The sequence below is a fragment of the Macaca mulatta genome, chromosome 13 (genome assembly GCF_049350105.2).
Source record: "Macaca mulatta isolate MMU2019108-1 chromosome 13, T2T-MMU8v2.0, whole genome shotgun sequence".
NCBI classification, from domain to species: Eukaryota; Metazoa; Chordata; class Mammalia; order Primates; family Cercopithecidae; genus Macaca; species Macaca mulatta.
In genome coordinates this window covers 101317743-101335717 of record NC_133418.1, presented here as the reverse complement: position 1 = coordinate 101335717, position 17975 = coordinate 101317743, and the positions used below count along the sequence as shown (strand labels likewise).

The window sequence follows — 17975 nt, the reverse complement described above, 5'->3', positions numbered from 1 at the left end:
AAAAGGAGACATTTTCTCTGTAGGAGTAAACTGAGCTGGATCCGTCATTCTGTCTTGCTTTTGTCAGCTATTTTTAATCTCCTAAGACACTGATTACTCATTTTGCAAACTTATACTTGTTGATAAATATAGAGATTTGTTCAAGGATCAAATGTACCAACTAAGCAGTGAGACAAGCTCAGCTTTTCTGGGGTCCTGGAGCAGTCTGCAAGGCCCAGGGGTTGCCTGTTAGGGCCTTCCCTGGGGGGCGAGGCCTTACTTCTGGCCGTGAAAGGTCAGCATGGGCACAGTGTGAGCAAGACCACCCCGGGAGCCCCAAGAGATGATGGAGCCATCCAGGATGAAAGGGTGCCCTGAAGGGCCCTGAGCCCTTCCTCAGCCCACCGGACTCTGCCAGCTATCCTTGCAGGGGTAGTGCAGGCTTGAAGACCCCTGGGCAGTGTGCATGCAAGTTGGTTGGAGGGTGCAGGCAAAGGAGCACTCACTGCTTTCCAAGAAGTGTAGCTAGACCCCCTTCGGGTGAGTGGCTTTCTGTGGCACACAGTGGCAATGATGAGAATTCAGGGTGACAGGAAGGTCAGGGTAATGGGGATAGACACGAGGGTGCTTTGTTCCCCAGGAAGCACTAATGGTACAAATGGCTATTATATTGATAATGAATGAGATATATGGTGCATTATAATTATATTACATTACGGTATTACAGAAATAGAGCAAGATTATATAATTATAGATTAAGACAACAGCGCAATAGACAAACCTGTATTATATCATTATATAAATAACTGGGTCTAATATTTTATAGCAATATATTGCAGTCGCTGTGGTTACTGGATAAATGATAGCAGAGCGCCTCACTCGGCAGGGTCATTTGCATGTCATTAGCATATCCTTCTCAAGCAGGAAGCTGACAGATTGAGCTGACGGGAGGGCTCATGGCTTGGCAATCAGCCACCTGGAATAACAAGCTCTCAGGAAATTCACATTTGGTGCAATGTGCCATCATACTGAAAGACTGAGGACTAACAGCCACATAATCTTCCACTGTCTCCCAGCTCCTTCTGCAGGAGCTCTTTGGAGCCCTGCCATATTGGCTTAAAAAGCAGATATCTGAACTTCTGACACTGTCCAAAAAGACACTTACTCCATTGCATATAAGCCACATGTCATTCGTCTGGGGCTTAATTGAATCTGCCCCACTGCTGCCCTTTGAGACATTCCAGCCTCTTCTCAAATCCAAGTACAGAACTGGACGTCATATCACCCTCGCTTGGAGGCAGACGCACGGGCTCTGGGAGGCCAGCTTCCTGGGGCTCTGGGCTGTGACCGAGGCTCACAGAAAGAAAGCAGGCCCCGTGTGCCTCCCAGGAAAGATGTGCTGGGGACAGACCCAACCCTGGTGGCACAGCACGCCATGCCCAGGCCTCAAGTTGCATCCAGGCACTCACCGAACAGTGAGCAGCGTGGTGGGTGGTAGATGTGTCCCCTGCTGGGAGGGCCTAAGTATGGAGGCAACTGGAGTTGGGAGAGCAGCCCCCAAGGAACCCAACAGAAACACTGAGGACCAATATTCCAGCTTCCCCATGAAGTAAGACCTCAAACCTCCCAGTGACCTGGCTAGGCTGCTGAACCTCAAGTCTGCTTTTCCCAGCAGCTGCCTCCTGTTGTCCTTTCTCCCATCTTGTCTGGAACTCATGTTGTCATTTCATCCTCTTCCTCTGCTGCTTTGTCCTGCACCCCACATCAGCAGATCTGTTCAATCCAACCGTTTGCATTCTTGGCGCCCAGCCTTGGGGGCTGAATGGTGATGGAGGAAATCCCACTCCACAACACACTGGCCCCACCACGCGGGAAGGGAAGGCCCCCATCTGCTACTGGCTCCTTCACGCTACAAGGCAGCCTTTCTGGGTTTCCTTCTTTAGCACTTTCTCCCACTCTCAAGAGCAGTTATTTCTTGTCTTGACCTCTCTCCTCAGAGAGCTGACCCTACAGACTCCTCCACTACTTTGGTCAACCCTGACTCCTGCTTCACAAAGAAAATGGAGCCATCAGTCAAGAACTTGCTCACCTTCCTGTGGTCACTCCTGCAAATACAGCTACACTCTTGCCATCCTTGACTTCCTTTCTCCTGTGCAAATGGACTCCACATTCCCTCCACACTTTGGATTCCATTTGCATCCACCTCCTGAAAGCTTCCATCATCAGCTCTCCCCTCTCATATACACTTAATCTTTCACTATCCAGTTGGACTCCTTCCTATTTTAGCACGTACATACACACAAGTAAACATTCCCCTTAAAAGTTAAAACAAGACCTGTTTTTCACTGGCTCGTGAGATCTGAATGTTAAAATTACAGGAACTCTGAGCCAGTTGTTAACCACAAAAATTTAACAATTTCTAATTATTAAAAATTATGTACACAATATTAAAAACAAAGGTAATTCATACTCACAATTCATCACTTCCTAATTTTTTACTACATTTTACTGCTCTCTTGGGCCTTGAGGTTTATATATGCCCATTGCACCTCTCCAGGGAGGAGATTCCAGAGAATGGTGGCCACAGCACATCTCTTTCCAACTCCATGTTCAGCAACATCCCTATGGTAGCTTGAAATCAACCAAGTGGGAGGAGTGACATCACAGAAACCAGCAAATGCTGCAAACCATGACGTTTTCCCTAGAGAGCTGGCTGTTAAACATTCATCAGCATTCCACTGATCCCTCTCAGCTCCGGATTCTTTTCTAGGTCCTACCTTCTATGCCTCTTCATAGCTAAGTTTCTTCCAAAAGAAGTCTACACCCACGGTCTCCACCGACACAAATGGCTTCTGCACCTCTTGTTCCAGTTGAAGTGCCCTTGACTACAGAGCAGTGGCCTGCTGGAGATTCCATCCTCCATCCTTGAAGCCCTCGCCTTTGGGGGCATAGCCACTCACTCGCTGTTGGGACCTTGGCTGCCCTCCGAGGATACCTCTCAGCTCCCCTCTTAAAGGCTGCATTTCCCCAGTTTGTCCTCAGCCCCCACACACTTCACATCTCCCCAACGCACTCCTGAGCTTCCATTTCCAGCTTTGTGCCAGAGATCCCACAGCTGAATATTTAATCCACACCCAAATATCTGACTGTCTGCTGCACATCCCCAGTCTGTTGCCCACAAATACTGTAAATTTCCTGTGAAAAAAACTGAAATCACCCTCCTCCCTCAACCTCCCCATCCCACCAGTAGTGTCACCATCCACCAGTCTCCCAAGCCAGACCCTGAACCATTCTTGGCAACTGTCTCCTTTAGCACCAGCATCTCACCAATGAGCAGCCACACCCATTCGCCTCTCCTTCTGTTCCTGTGTCCTCATACTCTTGTCATCCCTTGGTCCCAGGCACTGTCGCATCTCACCAAATTTCTTACGCAGATTAGTCTAACTAGTCTCCCTGCTTCTGACCTCCTCACTCCAGGACATACCCCACCCTGCAGACACAGTGATCTCTCTAGAGGCCAAATTTGATCACATTATTTCCCTGCTTAAAACCTTCAGGACAGCCAGGCACTGTGGCTCACATCTGTAATCCCAGCACTTTAGGAGGCCAAGGTGGGAGGATTGCTTAAGCTCAAGGGTTCAAGACCAGCCTGGGCAACATAGGGAGACCTCATCTCTATGAAAAATCAAAAAATTAGCCAGGCATGATGCTGCACACCTGTAGTCCCAGCTACTCAGGAGGCTGAGGTGGGAGAATTGCTTAAGACCAGAAGATCAAGGCTGCAGTGAGCTGTGACCATGCTGCTGCATTCTAGCCTGGGCGACAGAGCAAGACCCTGTCTCAAACAAACAAACCTTCACCCACTGCACTCTAGATAAAGCCCAACTCCCTTAGCTTTGCACACATGGCCATTTTGTTTTTGTTTTTGTTTTTTTGAGACAGAGTTTTGCTCTTGTTGCCCAGGCTGGAGTGTAATGGCGCAACCTTGGTTCACCGCAGCCTCTGCCTCCCAGGTTTCAGCAGTTCTCCTGCCTCAGCCTCTGGAGTAGCTGGGATTACAGGCATGTGCCACCACGCCCAGCTAATTTTTTTTTTCTTTTTTTTTTTTTTTTTTGGATTTTTAGTAGAGACGGTGTTTCTCCATGTTGGTCAGGCTGGTCTCAAACTCTCGACTCAACTCAGGTGATCAAACTCAGGTGATCCACCCGCCTCGGCCTCTCAAAGTGCTGGGATTACAGGCATGAGCCACCGCACCTGGCCCTTTTTAACTTTTTAACTAACCCCCACTTCTAACTTTTAACTTTTTAACTAACCCCTGGCCCTTTTTAACTAACCCCCACTTCCAGCCATTCCATACTATGGAAGCACCTTGACTGACGATGGGGTTATTTCCTGATAAACTCATTAAAAGTTGAAAATATTCTAAATCAAAAATACATCTAATACACCTGCCCTACTGAACATCATAGTTTAGCCAGCTTACCTTAAACATGCTCTGAACACTTACATTAGCCTACAGCTGGGCAAGAGCATCTAACACAAAGCCTATTTTATAATAAAATGTCAAATATCTCATGGATTTTATTGAACACTGCACATTACATCAAAATTGCAATCGTTTTGCACCATCATAAAGTTGAAAAATCGTAAGTCGGGGACTGTCTGTACTCTAAATTCTCCCAAAATGCCACCTTTGCCTACTGCTCTCCCTTCACCTGTAATGCTTTCCCTGTGCCCGCTCAGCCCTGCTTCCCATCCACCTAGCTAGTAGCTTATTCACCCTTCAAGGCCCAGCCTGGTTATCGGCACCTCTAGGAAGCTAATATGACCTATTGGAGCTGCTGGGTGCTCCCTGCCATGTGCACCTTGGGTTTCTCGCCTTCAGACCACTCAGCATCCTGCATGTAATTGTTCTTTGTGTGTTTTATTTGGCTTGCCTTCTTCATGAGGCCATAAGCGCCTTGAGGGCAGGAATGGTACTTCATCCAGCACATTTCTCCAGTTTCCAGCCCAGGGCCTAGCTATAAAGCACATGCTCAGTGCAGCATTGCCAAATGCAAGGGCAGGATTGAGCTGGATAGAGAGGAGGGGAGCACTGTGTGAGCAACGGGATGGTGACAGGAATTCTGCAGAGGCTGCCACAGGCAGAAAGAGCCCACTGATGTTCCAGAGGAAGGCTGAGAGGGCTAATTTGGACCAGACCCTACAAGGCCTTGAGTGTCTCATCGCAGTACCTCCCATCGCTGTGTGATCTCAGGCTATGCTGGCCATGCTGAGGGCAAGGAGCAAATGGTAGTCTGCTGCCCTTGCCTGTGACCTCTGCCCCGCGCAAGGTCCATCTTGACCCTGGGCTCTTTTTCTCCTCTCCTGCAGGTATGACACCATCACAAACCAATGGGAGGCAGTGGCCCCTCTGCCCAAGGCAGTGCACTCTGCTGCAGCCACAGTGTGTGGTGGCAAGATCTACGTGTTTGGTGGGGTGAATGAGGCAGGCCGAGCTGCCGGTGTCCTCCAGTCTTACGTTCCTCAGACCAACACGTGGAGCTTCATCGAGTCCCCAATGATTGGTGAGAACCAGTGGTGTCCTCAGCCCAGGGCCAGGGTCGCACCCCTGCCTCGCTGATTTGTTCAGTATCCATGCCCAGAAGTCAGGCTAAGCCCAACAGCTCTGCAGACCCAGATCTAGAGGGTGGCAGGAGTTGCTGAGCCCCCAGTTCAGGTGTCTGGAGAAGGGCAAGTGAGTCAAGGCTCCAGGTTCCCCTGGGCCCCAGACCTGTCTCCAGGCCAGTCAGTCACTTGTTGGAAGTCTTTCCAGCTTCCTTCCCTGGAGGGTCTGCTGGGAAAGAAAAGGAGAGGGAAGTCCAAGACAAGATGCCGTGACCTGCCTGCTCTGCTCTCCTCACAGACAACAAGTATGCCCCCGCTGTCACACTCAATGGCTTCGTTTTCATCCTGGGCGGGGCTTATGCCAGAGCCACCACCATCTACGACCCTGAGAAAGGAAACATTAAGGCGGGCCCAAACATGAACCACTCTCGCCAGTTTTGCAGGTGAGAGGCTGTGGCACCTTGGTTAGGGCTGGGACGGAGGAGCGGGAGGAGGAGGGGTGTGACCACAATGATTTCCCACCATTCAGTGACCATAATGATTCCCAGGCCCACAGCAGTGGCCCTCCCCATCCAACCACAGGAGTGGGCATTAGCCCAGACCAGTAGGGTGGAGCACCCAGAGCAGCCCACAGCAGCCTCTGGCCCAGGAGCCTATCCCCAGGGCTCCAGCTGACCCCAGCTCCAGCAGAAAGGAACTATTTCCTGAAGGCATCAAGGCTACCCTGTTCTCAGTGAGAGGTGAGGTCTGCTTCCCCCAGGACCACCTGCCCCATCACAGACGGGAGGCAGTGCCAGGCCAGAGCAGTGCCAGGCCAGTGTGATGCCCTACAGGGACAAGTGATTTCTTGGGGGAATGCTCTGACAGCATGAATGACAGCATGAATGATCCTGATTGGCCTTGGGAGCTGTGCTTGGGGCTCAGAGTCCCAAAGGCTGACTGGGTAAAAGCACACAGAAACCTGCCCCTGCAGGCAGAGAAGGTAGAGGGCCAAGTGTGGCTCGGTCCCCAGGCTTCCTGGCCCTGTGGCAATGAGACACCAGTCCCTGCTCTTCCAACCCCATCCTTTCCTGGACTAAGAGGAACAAGGAATAAGAAGGGGCCCCAAGGCCGGGCACAGTGGCTCACGTCTATAATCCCAGCACTTTGGGAGGCCGAGGTGGGTGGATAACTTGAGATCAGGAGTTCGAGACCAGCCTGACCAACATGGTAAAACCCCGACTCTACTAAAAATACAAAAATTTGCCAAGCGTGGTGGTGTGTGCCTGTAATCCCAGCTACTCAGGAGGCTGAGGCAGGAGAATCGCTTGAACCCGGGAGGCGGAGGTTGCAGTGAGCCGAGATCATGCCACAGCACTCCAGCCTGGGTGACAGAACGAGACTCCATCTAAAAAAAGAAAAAGGGGGGCCTCAGAAACCCCATTGTCAGGACTCCCATAGCAGATGCTTCCTGAAGATATCTTGTGCCTGTGCAGAGGTAACTGCAGAATCTTCAGAGTGGGAATAGCATGAAGTACTTACTGAGTGCCCATTGTCTGTGTAGCATAGCTAGAAAAGATACAACCTACTAGCACGTCAGTGACCTTGGACACATCCCTTCCCCTCTCTGGGGAAGTTCTGTCTGTAAAACAGGCAGTTGGAGCAGACAACTGCTAAGCTCCTGTTGGACTGAGATTTTACAATTCCTGAGCCATACTTCCATGTCACATACCCTAATGGTGGCAGTGTGCAGAGCACAGTCTGACTGCCCTGTCCACTGATGCAGACAACTGGAGCATTACACTTCACTTGGGAGGATGCCCGCACCTCCTCTGAGACTAGAAATGAATGGGAAACGGCCAGGTATGGTGGCTCATGCCTGTAATCCCAGCACTTTGGGAGGCTGAGGTGGACAATTCACAAGGTCAGGAGTTTGAGACCAGCCTGGCCAACATGGTGAAACCCCATCTCTAATAACAATACAAACATTAGCTGGGGTGGTGACACATGCCTGTAATCCCAGCTACTTGGAAGGCTAAGGCAGGAGAATCGCTTGAACCCAGGAGGTGGAGGTTGCAGTGAGATTGCACCATTGCACTCCAGCCTGAGCAACAAGAGCGAAACTCCATATTAAAAAAAAAAAAAAAAAAACACACAGAGGCTGGGTGCGGTGGCTCATGCCTGTAATCCCAGCACTTTGGGAGGCCGAGGTGGATGGATCACAAGGTCAGGAGTTCAAGACCAGCCTGACCAACATGGTGAAACCCCGTCTCTACTAAAAATACAAAAATTAGCCAGGTGTGGTGGCAGTCACCTGTAATCCCAGCTACTCAGGAGGCTGAGGCAGGAGAATTGCTTGAACCCGGCAGGCAGAGGTTGTAGTGAGCCAAGATCACACCACTACACTCCAGCCAGAGTGACAGAGCATGACTCTATGTCAAAAAAAAAAAAAAAAAAAAAAATGGGAAAGACTTAATGGCAAATGGGAGAGTTAAGCTAGGTCTTGCAAGAGAATCAGGGAATAGGTGCACCACAGAAGGAAAATATGAGGGCCCCAGATGGCATGAAACTAAGGGAGAGAAGACTAGAAGCTCCAGGGTCTGGTAAGAAGTCCCTCTTTAAGACATTTCAGAAACGGGTGGAGCCTTTGAAAAGGTATGTGTCCAATGTCAGGGAATAGCCAAGAAGAAATGGCCATTAGCTAAAAGAGATTCAGGGCCAGTAACAAGATGTGGATGTCAGTGCAAAGAGGTAGCTGAAATGCATTAAGGAATTCCGTCAGTGCAGAGAGGGGCCAGATGCTGAGCCCTCATGATGAAACTGACTGAGACAACAGGAGCAAGCCAGTGAGTGTCACACAGGGAAGGGGTCCAGGCACAACCATCGGTCACCCTGCAGAGCATGCTCGGCCCTTGCAATCCTGGGTGGGCAGCAGCACCAGGTCACACAGGAGCACCTTGGCAGGTGGAGCTCCCAGTCGAGTGGCTGACGTTCAATTCCAGCTGAGCTCCTTATTATTCTCTCCCGTCATTCTTGTGAGTCATGTTCCCAATTTGATTTGAGCAGTAGGAAGGCTGCGTGTGCCACACAAAAGAGACTCCAGAAAGCCTCAGTGACCTGAGCTGAGTGCCTGCACAGAGATCTTTCCTCTCCCAGCCATGGTTAGTCACTCTGGCGGGGCAGGGAGGGAGCGCCTTCTGCCGCTCGCAGGGTGACATAGCACAGCTTCCTGACTGGCCCTAGAGGACAGGTGTTTTTCATGTCAGCCCGGGTCAGAGGGCAAAGAAGGGCAGCAAGATCCCAGATGACTTTTGCAAAAGGCACAGGCAACCTACAACAGGACACGATGTTGAGAACCTATCTCCAGGGCCAAGTTGGAAGTGAAATGCCTAACTCTGTCCTTGCTTTCCCCCAACAGTGCCGTGGTGCTTGATGGCAAGATTTATGCAACTGGAGGCATTGTCAGCAGTGAGGGGCCCGCACTGGGCAACATGGAGGCCTATGAGCCCACAACCAATACATGGACCCTCCTCCCCCACATGCCCTGCCCTGTCTTCAGACACGGCTGCGTCGTGATAAAGAAATATATTCAAAGCGGCTGACATCAGCAGAAAGCCCATGATAAGACTGTGGACAAGTCTGGTGAGGCAAGTGCCACGCAATGATAATTTTCCAGCGACACCAACAAGAGGCCAACAAAACACAATCAAGGAACTCACTGCGCTCAACATGTTGAATATTCTCTACACTGAATGTAGAAAATCATCCTCACCTTTGGGTGAAACCGAGGCACCATGCATGGAGCCGCAGGAACCACAATCCCACTGTGGGGCTGGCTGCCTCCTGACCAGGCGCCCGCCCTGAACAGGGGCACCCGCTCTGCCAGGTGCAATAGAGTTTCACATATTTTTCAACTGGGAGAGAGAAGCCGTCTTTTCCTTCCTGCAGAGCAAGCTTGATCCCTAAACAACCATAGATCAGTTATCTTATGACGACATTAGGCATCAGGCTCTCTTGGAATAAGATCAAAGTGTCCTTATCACTTTGATTCCTACTTTTGTTTTTTAACCAATCTACACTTTCAGTGGCCGACAGAAAACAAGGGACAATACTGTGCATCATCACAAGGCCTAGGAGGCTGCTGGTCCCCACTGGGGCCGAAGAGAAGCCCAGCTGCCCACGCTGAGCCAGGGGTGGCAGCCGTGGGAGAGCCGGGGAGCGAGGACAGTGGTCTGTCCTTCACAGGTTTTTCTACTGTGTTTTTGCTGGAGAAGGACAAAGTGATTGCGCTAGCTTTCTCTTACCCAGTATGAATTATTTAGATTTCTGAGGCATTTTCTTGATAAACAAAAGGCTATTTTTAAGTACTGAGAGGAGAAGCAGGCCACAAGAGGGATAATGTTGTGGGAATTCCCAAAGCTCTTTGTAGGTAGTGCCAGAGGGGGGCTTTTGCTCTCATTTTTCTATGTGCAAAATAGAGGATCTCTCCTGGGGTGGGCAATGCCCCCATTTTATTTTTAGAAAAAGTAACTCCCAGACAGCCCCATAAAAGCTGTGCCCAAGGAAGAAGAGTCTGCTCTAGAAGGAGCCCGGTTCTGGCTCAGGACACCGGCCCAGCTCCCTCCATGAGGTCAAGCTGAGGACCCAGGCCAGTGGGAAGGGAAGGAGGGAGAATAAGCATCTATAAAGCACAGGAGACTATTTTTGATATTCATAGCTATATATTAAGGCACCTGCCGCAAGAGCTCTCAGGATGGGGACAGCCTTCTTAGTGGAGCCATGGCAGCAAGGCCTGAGGGCATGAGCAGAACCACTCTTCTTGTCACATATGAACCTGAGAAAAGGGAAGCCAGGAGGGAGGTCACACCGTGGCTCAAAAGGGAAAGGCCTTCCCGCTAGTCCTTAGCCCCTCAAACCTCACACGGTCAACAGTTTCCATTCCAGGGCAGGAAGAATGCTGCCGCCACCACCGCCACCACTGCGCTGTTGAGTTGAAGTTGGTACCAAATACACATTTACCACTTTTATATCTGGGAAGTCAACTTGCCATCGTTTCATGATGATAACCATTTATAAGAGAAAAAGACAGGACATGCTTTCCATCTTTTAGTATTTGATGACACAAAATTCCAGTTCTAATGCTGGGCATCAACTTCTAGCACTACGAGTGTGGCTCCCACTTGGACAAGATACCGAGCTTCGTTATGCAGTTTTTAATATTATTTATTATTTTAAAAAGTAATAAGCACAAAACTACATACATTGTATGTCATTTAAAGTATTTATGTCAAACAGGGTGCAAGTGTGAACCCAAGGACTGGAGCACAAATTCCTAACTGCCTGGGGCAGGGCTAATGTTAGCATTGGTGTGCGTCTGCCTCCAAAGGAGGTTCTAGTGGTCAGCGAGACTCAACACAGATGACATTGAAATTCCGTTTCTCTCCTCATCTATCACACTGGAGCAAAACTGGCTATTTCTGTGAATGATATAAAACAGGGTTCTCTGTAATGGTATTGTACATAGTATATGTTTATTGTTAAGTTCTTGTTATATTATAATAAATATATTTATAGATCTAGACTTGGAAGCCAGCGTAATCTTTGTGTGCCATCATCCTGCCACAGGGATGCAAAACCTGTTCTACCCCTCATATATCAGCTGTACGGGTTCTCTTATAGACTTTAGTGCAGATCTTGATGATTAGAAAGGATAGGACTCCATATTGAGGGAAGGTTTAGAGTTGAAAAGCCAAGAAGAAAAGACAATTGAAGGTCAAAGTTGAAAGGGACTTGCAAACACACTGACACTGACTCTGAGGCTCTTTCTTTCATTGAAGTGCTCTTCTTATTACACCTGTGCAACTGAAAGCTTCAAAACTGTTAGCTTCCCACTGGTATCACTCCTGTGCTGGGGACCGACTTAGAGCCACATGGCAATTCCAGCTCATGAGCCTAAGAAGAGACGCAACACACTTTCTCTAGGAAGAGGAATACAGGGTGATTTCTTTTCTTTTCTTTTCTTTTTTTTTTTTTTTGAGATGGAGTTTCACTCTTGTTGCCCAAGCTGGAGTGCAATGGCGCAATCTCAGGCTCACCACAACCTCTGCCTCCCAGGTTCAAGCAATTCTCCTGCCTCAGCTTCCTGAGTAGCTGGGATTACAAGCCTGTGCCACCACACCCGGCTAATTTTGTATTTTTAGTAGAGACAGGGGTTTCTCCATGTTGGTCAGGGTGGTCTCAAACTCCCAACCTCAGGTGATCCGCCCGCCTCGGCCTCCCAAAGTGCTGAGCTTACAGGCATGAGCCACTGCGCCCAGCCAGGGTGATTTCCATCCTATCCTAAAATCCAGTCAGGGGGCCTCACTGCCTTCTTCAGTCATGGCTGGGGCTGCTCTCTAGGCTGCTGTATAGACCTGTCTTGCTATGCTAAGGACTCCATGCCAGGCTCCCCAGGAAGAAAAGGTAGAGCACCAGATGGGAGTGCCTATCCTCTGGCAAGGAAAGAAGTTTAGATTTCACAGATTCACAGAAGGCAGATTGGCCAGCTTTGTCATCCCTGTGAAGAGCCTCACACCATTAATCCACAAATCTCACCAAGACTAAGGGTCTCCTTGCCAAAAAAAAAAAAAAAAAAAAAAAAAAAAATCTGAAGGCAGTGGTCAGGGTAGGTGAGAGAGGGAGATGTTGAGAGAACTTGGCCGAGGCTTTATGATGAGTGGACCATACTCTTGTCAAATAAATATTTGCAATGATACCTTCAGTCCTAAAGGATGGAGAATGTCTAGAGGATGCCAGTCATGAAGAGCTGAAATTATAACTTGAGACAAAAATCAAGCAATCGTCCTGTTAACTCCTTTCCTGTCTACCTCATTTCCCTAAATCAAGAGAAACATGTTCTCTGAGTCTATGAAGAGTCTGTGTATTTCAGACTTAACTCAGGGACGGGGGGTGGGTGAATAAACTGCATTTTGCCATAAAAGCCATGTATGTCCACTATATCAGGAGTCTGTGAGAAAAGGGGAGGGTCCAGGTGCAACCATCAGAGCTGACATGGATAGTGAAAAAGTTCACTGTGGTGGCTACAAACAGGACATGGTTCACATTATGCATCTGTATGATTTTTTTAAAACCCATAGCCAAAGTAAGAAGAGAACAGTCAAGAAAAATATTTGCAGTCTATATGACAAAGGATTTGTATCTTTATTAAAGAACCCATGTAATTCAATAAGAAAAGGCTAAGTGATTCCAACAGTTGAAGAGAATAGGTCTTAAACAGACCTAACAAAGAAGAAACGTTGCCAGTAAACATACAACAAAAAAGCTCAACAATGGTAGTTGTTAAATATGAAAATCATAACAATGAGGTAGTAACATCTTTTAGCTACTAGATTAGCTCCCCAAACCTCAGACAAATGAGGGGGAGAGAGACTCCAAGTGCTCATGAGCTGTGAACCCCGTGAGCAGTGAAGGGTTCTGTCAACCAAAACAGCACTTTTAGAGAGCAGTGAGGCAGGGGCCAGTTATCAGGAGCCACAGGAGCATTCACACCTGACCTGGTGAATCCACTCTGAGCATCCATGAGGAAATCATAAAACTATGAGAAAAGTCATACACAGCTGCCCTCCGTATCCACAGGTTTCCCATCCAGATTCAACCAACCATGCATGGAAAAACTTGGGGGGCAAAAAACCAATACAGACTAATACAAATGAAAAAACAGTATAGTGTAACAACCATCTACATTGCCTTTACGTTGTATTAGGTATTATAAGTAATCTAGAGATGATTTAACGTACACTGGAGGATGTGCAGAGGTTATATGCAAATACTACCCCATTTAATATCAGGGACTTGAGCATCCAGGGTTTTGGTATCCCTGGGGGTCCAGGAACCAATCCCCTGTGGATGCTGAGGGATAACCATCACAATAACTTGCTCTCATTTACTGACACTAACAACATGCCCGACACTCTGCTAAGCACTGGCAGCATGAAGTGCTGTGTCCGTGAGACAGGTAATACTAAAGACATGCCACCATATGGAAAACACTTAGAAAAGGGAAAACAATGTATATTTTTATATGATTGTGGGTATGTGATATATGTATATAAAGATATATAAGATACACATCTAAAGATAGGTAAGATATGTATATTTTTAATGACCAGATTTGCAGTCAGAAAAAAAAACTATTAGTTGTATTCATGGAATTGTGGGCAATTTTTCTTCTTTCTCGTCCAGAATTTCTATAATGACATTATTTAAAAAAATGGGTAGTGAGGGACAGAGAGTAATCTTTCCCCAGAATTTTTTTTCTTTCTTTCTTTTTTTTTTTTTTTTTTTTTTGGAGACAGAGTCTCTCTCTGTCGCCCAAGCTGGAGTGCAATGGCATGATCTTGGCTCATTGCAACCTCCGCCTCCCGGGTTCAAGCGATTCTCCTGCCTCAGCCTCCCACGTTTACAAGCCCCTGCCACCACGTCCAGCTAATTTTTGTATTTTTAGTAGAGATGGGGGTTTTACTATGTTGGCCAGACTGGTCTTGAACTCCTGACCTCAGGTGATTCACCCACCTCACAATCCCAAAATGCTGGGATTACAGGAGTGAGCCACTGCGTCTGGCCCTTTCCCCAGAATTTCAGTCTGAGATTCTCTTTTGTGAAGATCATCTCCTATTTTGGGTACCACAAGCAATGGAGAAGTTGGAGAGGGTTCACTATCAAGTAGCAAAGAGAATTACAAATAAAAAATATGCTGCCATGTATTCGTGCTAAAACTCTGGAATGGGTTATTAAGATCCCTGTACGTCTCCTCTAATTGAACCTTAATGTATGTATATAACATAATTACACACATTAACTCATTCTATCCTCTCAACTACCATAAAGGCATAGGGCCTCTTCACCCTTTAAGAAGAGGAAACAGTCTCAGAAAAGTGGCTTGCCCGGTTATAGTTAGGCCGTGCCCCAAGTGCTCTATGTACACTGTTGAGTTTCATGCTCATTACAGTTTTGCACAGGATGGTCATCCCCACTGCAGGCATGAGGCCGCGGAGCCCTGAGACCTTAAGCAGAGAGCAGGCTTACAGCATCTCAGCCTTCAAACCCAGCTCAGTGAGACTCCAGGAGCTCACACTACACAGCCCCTCCAAATCTGCCTGGAGTTTTTAAGGCACAATCCTCTTCCCCAAGCTACCTCAAAAATCCGTAATAAGGAAACAAAGAACTCTGTGAATGGGATAGACATTCAGCTCTGTTAAAAAGTCCTCTTTATAAGTGCTTTTAAAAACACCTGGTAAGAGTCTCAGCAACATAATGAAGGCTTTGGCTTTAAACAGAAAACCTGGGACTGAGGTAAGGAAAGAGTCCACTCACTGAGATGTCAGACCATCCACTGCCGCCTCATTAGAAACTCCTGCTGTGAGCCTGCACTGTGTGATGGACTCTCAAGGAGTTCCTCACATTCTTGTGGAACCACAACCCCGGCCTGGGAGAGCAGAGGAGAGGAGAGAACAGCGTGACCACAGCAGCCTTGGTCCCAAAGGGAATATCATGGCTTAGGCATCCAAGGATACAGAAAGTTTTCCCAGCTGGGTCAAGGAGCTGAATAACATAAGGACTCAACTCCAAGAAGCCTGCTGTTTTCATACAATGGTAAAAAGAGTGAGATGTGCTGTTGGGAGGAGACACAGAGGAATCCCATGGATCTCTTTACAAAAAAAAATAAGACTCCAAGAATGTGTGTTTACCATCCAAACTTGCCATGCATATGCCCTGCTGCCCACTCTGGAACATATGCAGGTCATTTGGGTGTGTTTCCTCCTAGAAAATGAGCACAGCCTTTGAGTGGCTCATACTAGGTCGAAAAGACTGCCTTTTCCACCTCCCACCGTGGGCCGCCTCACCCTGGTGCGCAGCGCCAGCCAGATTACCCCAACTCCATTGGCGACAGCACCTGAAAAAGTATAAGCGAGTGTGCTGCTGTAGCCAGCCCTGCAGTCTACAGATGACTGAAGAAGTATTAGGTTTGTGCACAAGTAGTGGCAGTTTTTGCCATAAGAAGTTTTAGTTAAAGGGTTTTCATTCACTCTGTGTACGGAATTCCTTCATTCTCGGTGAAGCTGGCCACTGCTCAAATGCAAACCTGGGCACCAGAGGACCCATGAGCACTGTCTCCTTAGGGTGTTAGCCCTGGGACTTTACATTCCTGTGAGTATAAATCAGTCACTGATGCTCTTCAAGTCACCCCCTAAATTCTCCAGTCCCTTTCTATCACCACTGCCTTATTTTTAAACCCTTATCACTTCTTGCCCTAATTGTTGCTATAACCCCTTTTTTATGGATTTTTTTTTAAGTAACAGCTTCACTGACATATAATTCACATACCATACACTTCACCCTTTTAAAGTGATTTTTCAGTATATTCACTAATTGAGCAACAATAACCACTAATTGCAGAACACTTTCATTACCCCAAAAAGAAACCTGTACCCATTAGCATACTCCTCATTCTCCCTCACCCCTAACCCTGAACAACCACTAATTTACTTTCTGTCTCTGTGGATTGCCCACTGCAAATGTTTCATAAAAATGGAATCATACAATACTTGGCCTTGTGTTTCTGGCTTCTTTCACTTAACAAAGTGTTCTCAAGGTTCATCCATGCTGGAACATATGTCAGCATTTCATTCTTTTATGGCTCCATACTATTCCACTATACAGATACACACAATGGATATATACAAAAATGAATACATTTTGTTTATCCATTCATCAATTATTGAACATTTGGGTTATTTCTACATTTTGGGTATTATTAATAATGCTGCTACGAACAGTGATATACAAGGTTTTGAGATTAAATAAATTTGGGAAATGCTGGGTTTATCAAGGTTAAATAGGTTTTTTTACTGCAGATTTCTCAGAATCAAAAACAGACTAACAGTCACTCTAACTTTACTAAACTGGATAGAAAAGGCAGAGTTTTCCCAATGTATCTGGCCATTATCCCCAACCCGAAGTTTTCTTCTCTTCTAAATTATGACACAAGCTCAAATAATCATGGAATTCTGAGGTCAACACATTCTGCCCTCATTCCTGAAAGAAGCAAAACAGAAAGTAATTGTAATCTTGTGAAGACTCAGAAGCAAATTCTAATTTAGAATTCTCAAAACATTTCTTAAGAAAAATTGATAGAGGGTCCAGGCACAGTGGCTCACACCTATAATCCCAGCACTTTGGGAGGTCAAGGCAGGTGAATCACTTGAGGTCAGGAGTTCAAGACCAGCTTGGCCAACATGGTGAAACCCTGTCTCTACTAAAAATGCAAAAATTAGCCAGGCGTGGTGGTACATGCTTGTAATCCCAGCTACTCAGGAGGCTGAGGCAGGAGAATCACTTAAACCCAGGAGGCGGAGGCTACAGTGAGCCAAGATTGTACCACTGCACTCCAGCCTGAGTGACAGAGCAAGACTCTGTCTCAAAAATGTTTCATAGGAATCATCTGTCCAGAAGACTTCAGTCTCTCTCTACTCATACTGTAATATTTTTAATTGAAAAAATTCCAATACACACACCTACAATAACTACTCTACATATAAACTAAAACACCCAACCCACATATCCAATGACAGCTGCAAAAGTGTGACCTGACAATTTCTGGAAAAGGCTCTTAGATATTTTATATTTTGTTAATTTTGAACATGACAATCTTTTTAAGTCACCTGCAGCAAAGAATAGAGAAATCAGTCATTTGTCCCACCTATATTTAAGCATTGAAAACTTTCACATTAACTCCAGTATTATCATTAAAATATCATATTAAAGGCCAGGCATGGTGGCTTATGCCTGTAATCCCAGCACTTTGGGAGGCCAAGGTGGGCATATCACAAGGTCAGGAGATCGAGACCATTCTGGTTGACATGGTGAAACCCCATCTCGACTAAAAATACAAAAAATTAGCCCGGCGTGGTGGTGGGTGTCTGTAGTCCCAGCTACTCAAGAGGCTGAGGCAGAAGAATGGCATGAACCCAGAGGGCAGAGCTTGCAGTGAGCCGAGATCACGCCAGTGCACTCCAGCCTGGGTGACAGAGCAAGACTTTGTCTCAAAAAAAAAAAAAAAAAAAAAAAAAAAACATATTAAAGCATAAAATTTTTTTAAATATTTGTATTTAGATTAACATTGGTATTAATAGACAGCCAAAGTCGCATCCAATTCTAGCCATAAAATCTTGAGAACGTAGGGTTGATTTTCTGTTTCTGTGGTTAAACACTGAAGTTCAAACAATGTGGAAATTAGTGTAAAGAAACATTCCAAAGATCTGTAACTGATTTTTTACAGTGTGATAGGCAATTACTCCTTTCTTTGCTCCATTTTAAACATAATCTGTTAAATTTCTTTATTAAAGTATGAT

General features: G+C 46.8%; 1 protein-coding gene and 1 long non-coding RNA gene across 4 annotated transcripts in view; one reads left to right on the top strand and one right to left on the bottom strand.

Annotated features, from left to right (window-relative positions):
* The window catches only part of KLHL29 (kelch like family member 29), a 327580-nt gene extending 316438 nt beyond the window's left edge, over positions 1–11142 (top strand). For all 3 annotated transcript variants that reach the window (XM_077960078.1, XM_077960077.1, XM_077960079.1), the window contains 3 exons: positions 5353–5546; positions 5885–6029; positions 8984–11142. In XM_077960078.1, the coding sequence (XP_077816204.1) occupies positions 5353–5546; positions 5885–6029; positions 8984–9167 (523 nt within the window). In that variant the 3' untranslated portion in view covers positions 9168–11142. The remainder of the gene's footprint in view (positions 1–5352; positions 5547–5884; positions 6030–8983) is intronic.
* A 428-nt stretch (positions 11143–11570) lies between these two features.
* LOC144333896 (uncharacterized) lies at positions 11571–15848 on the bottom strand. The gene is made up of 2 exons (XR_013403029.1): positions 15766–15848; positions 11571–11694 (listed from the first exon to the last, which is right to left on the bottom strand). It is a non-coding gene; the product is annotated as an uncharacterized LOC144333896 (long non-coding RNA).
* Between the last annotated feature and the right edge of the window lie 2127 nt (positions 15849–17975).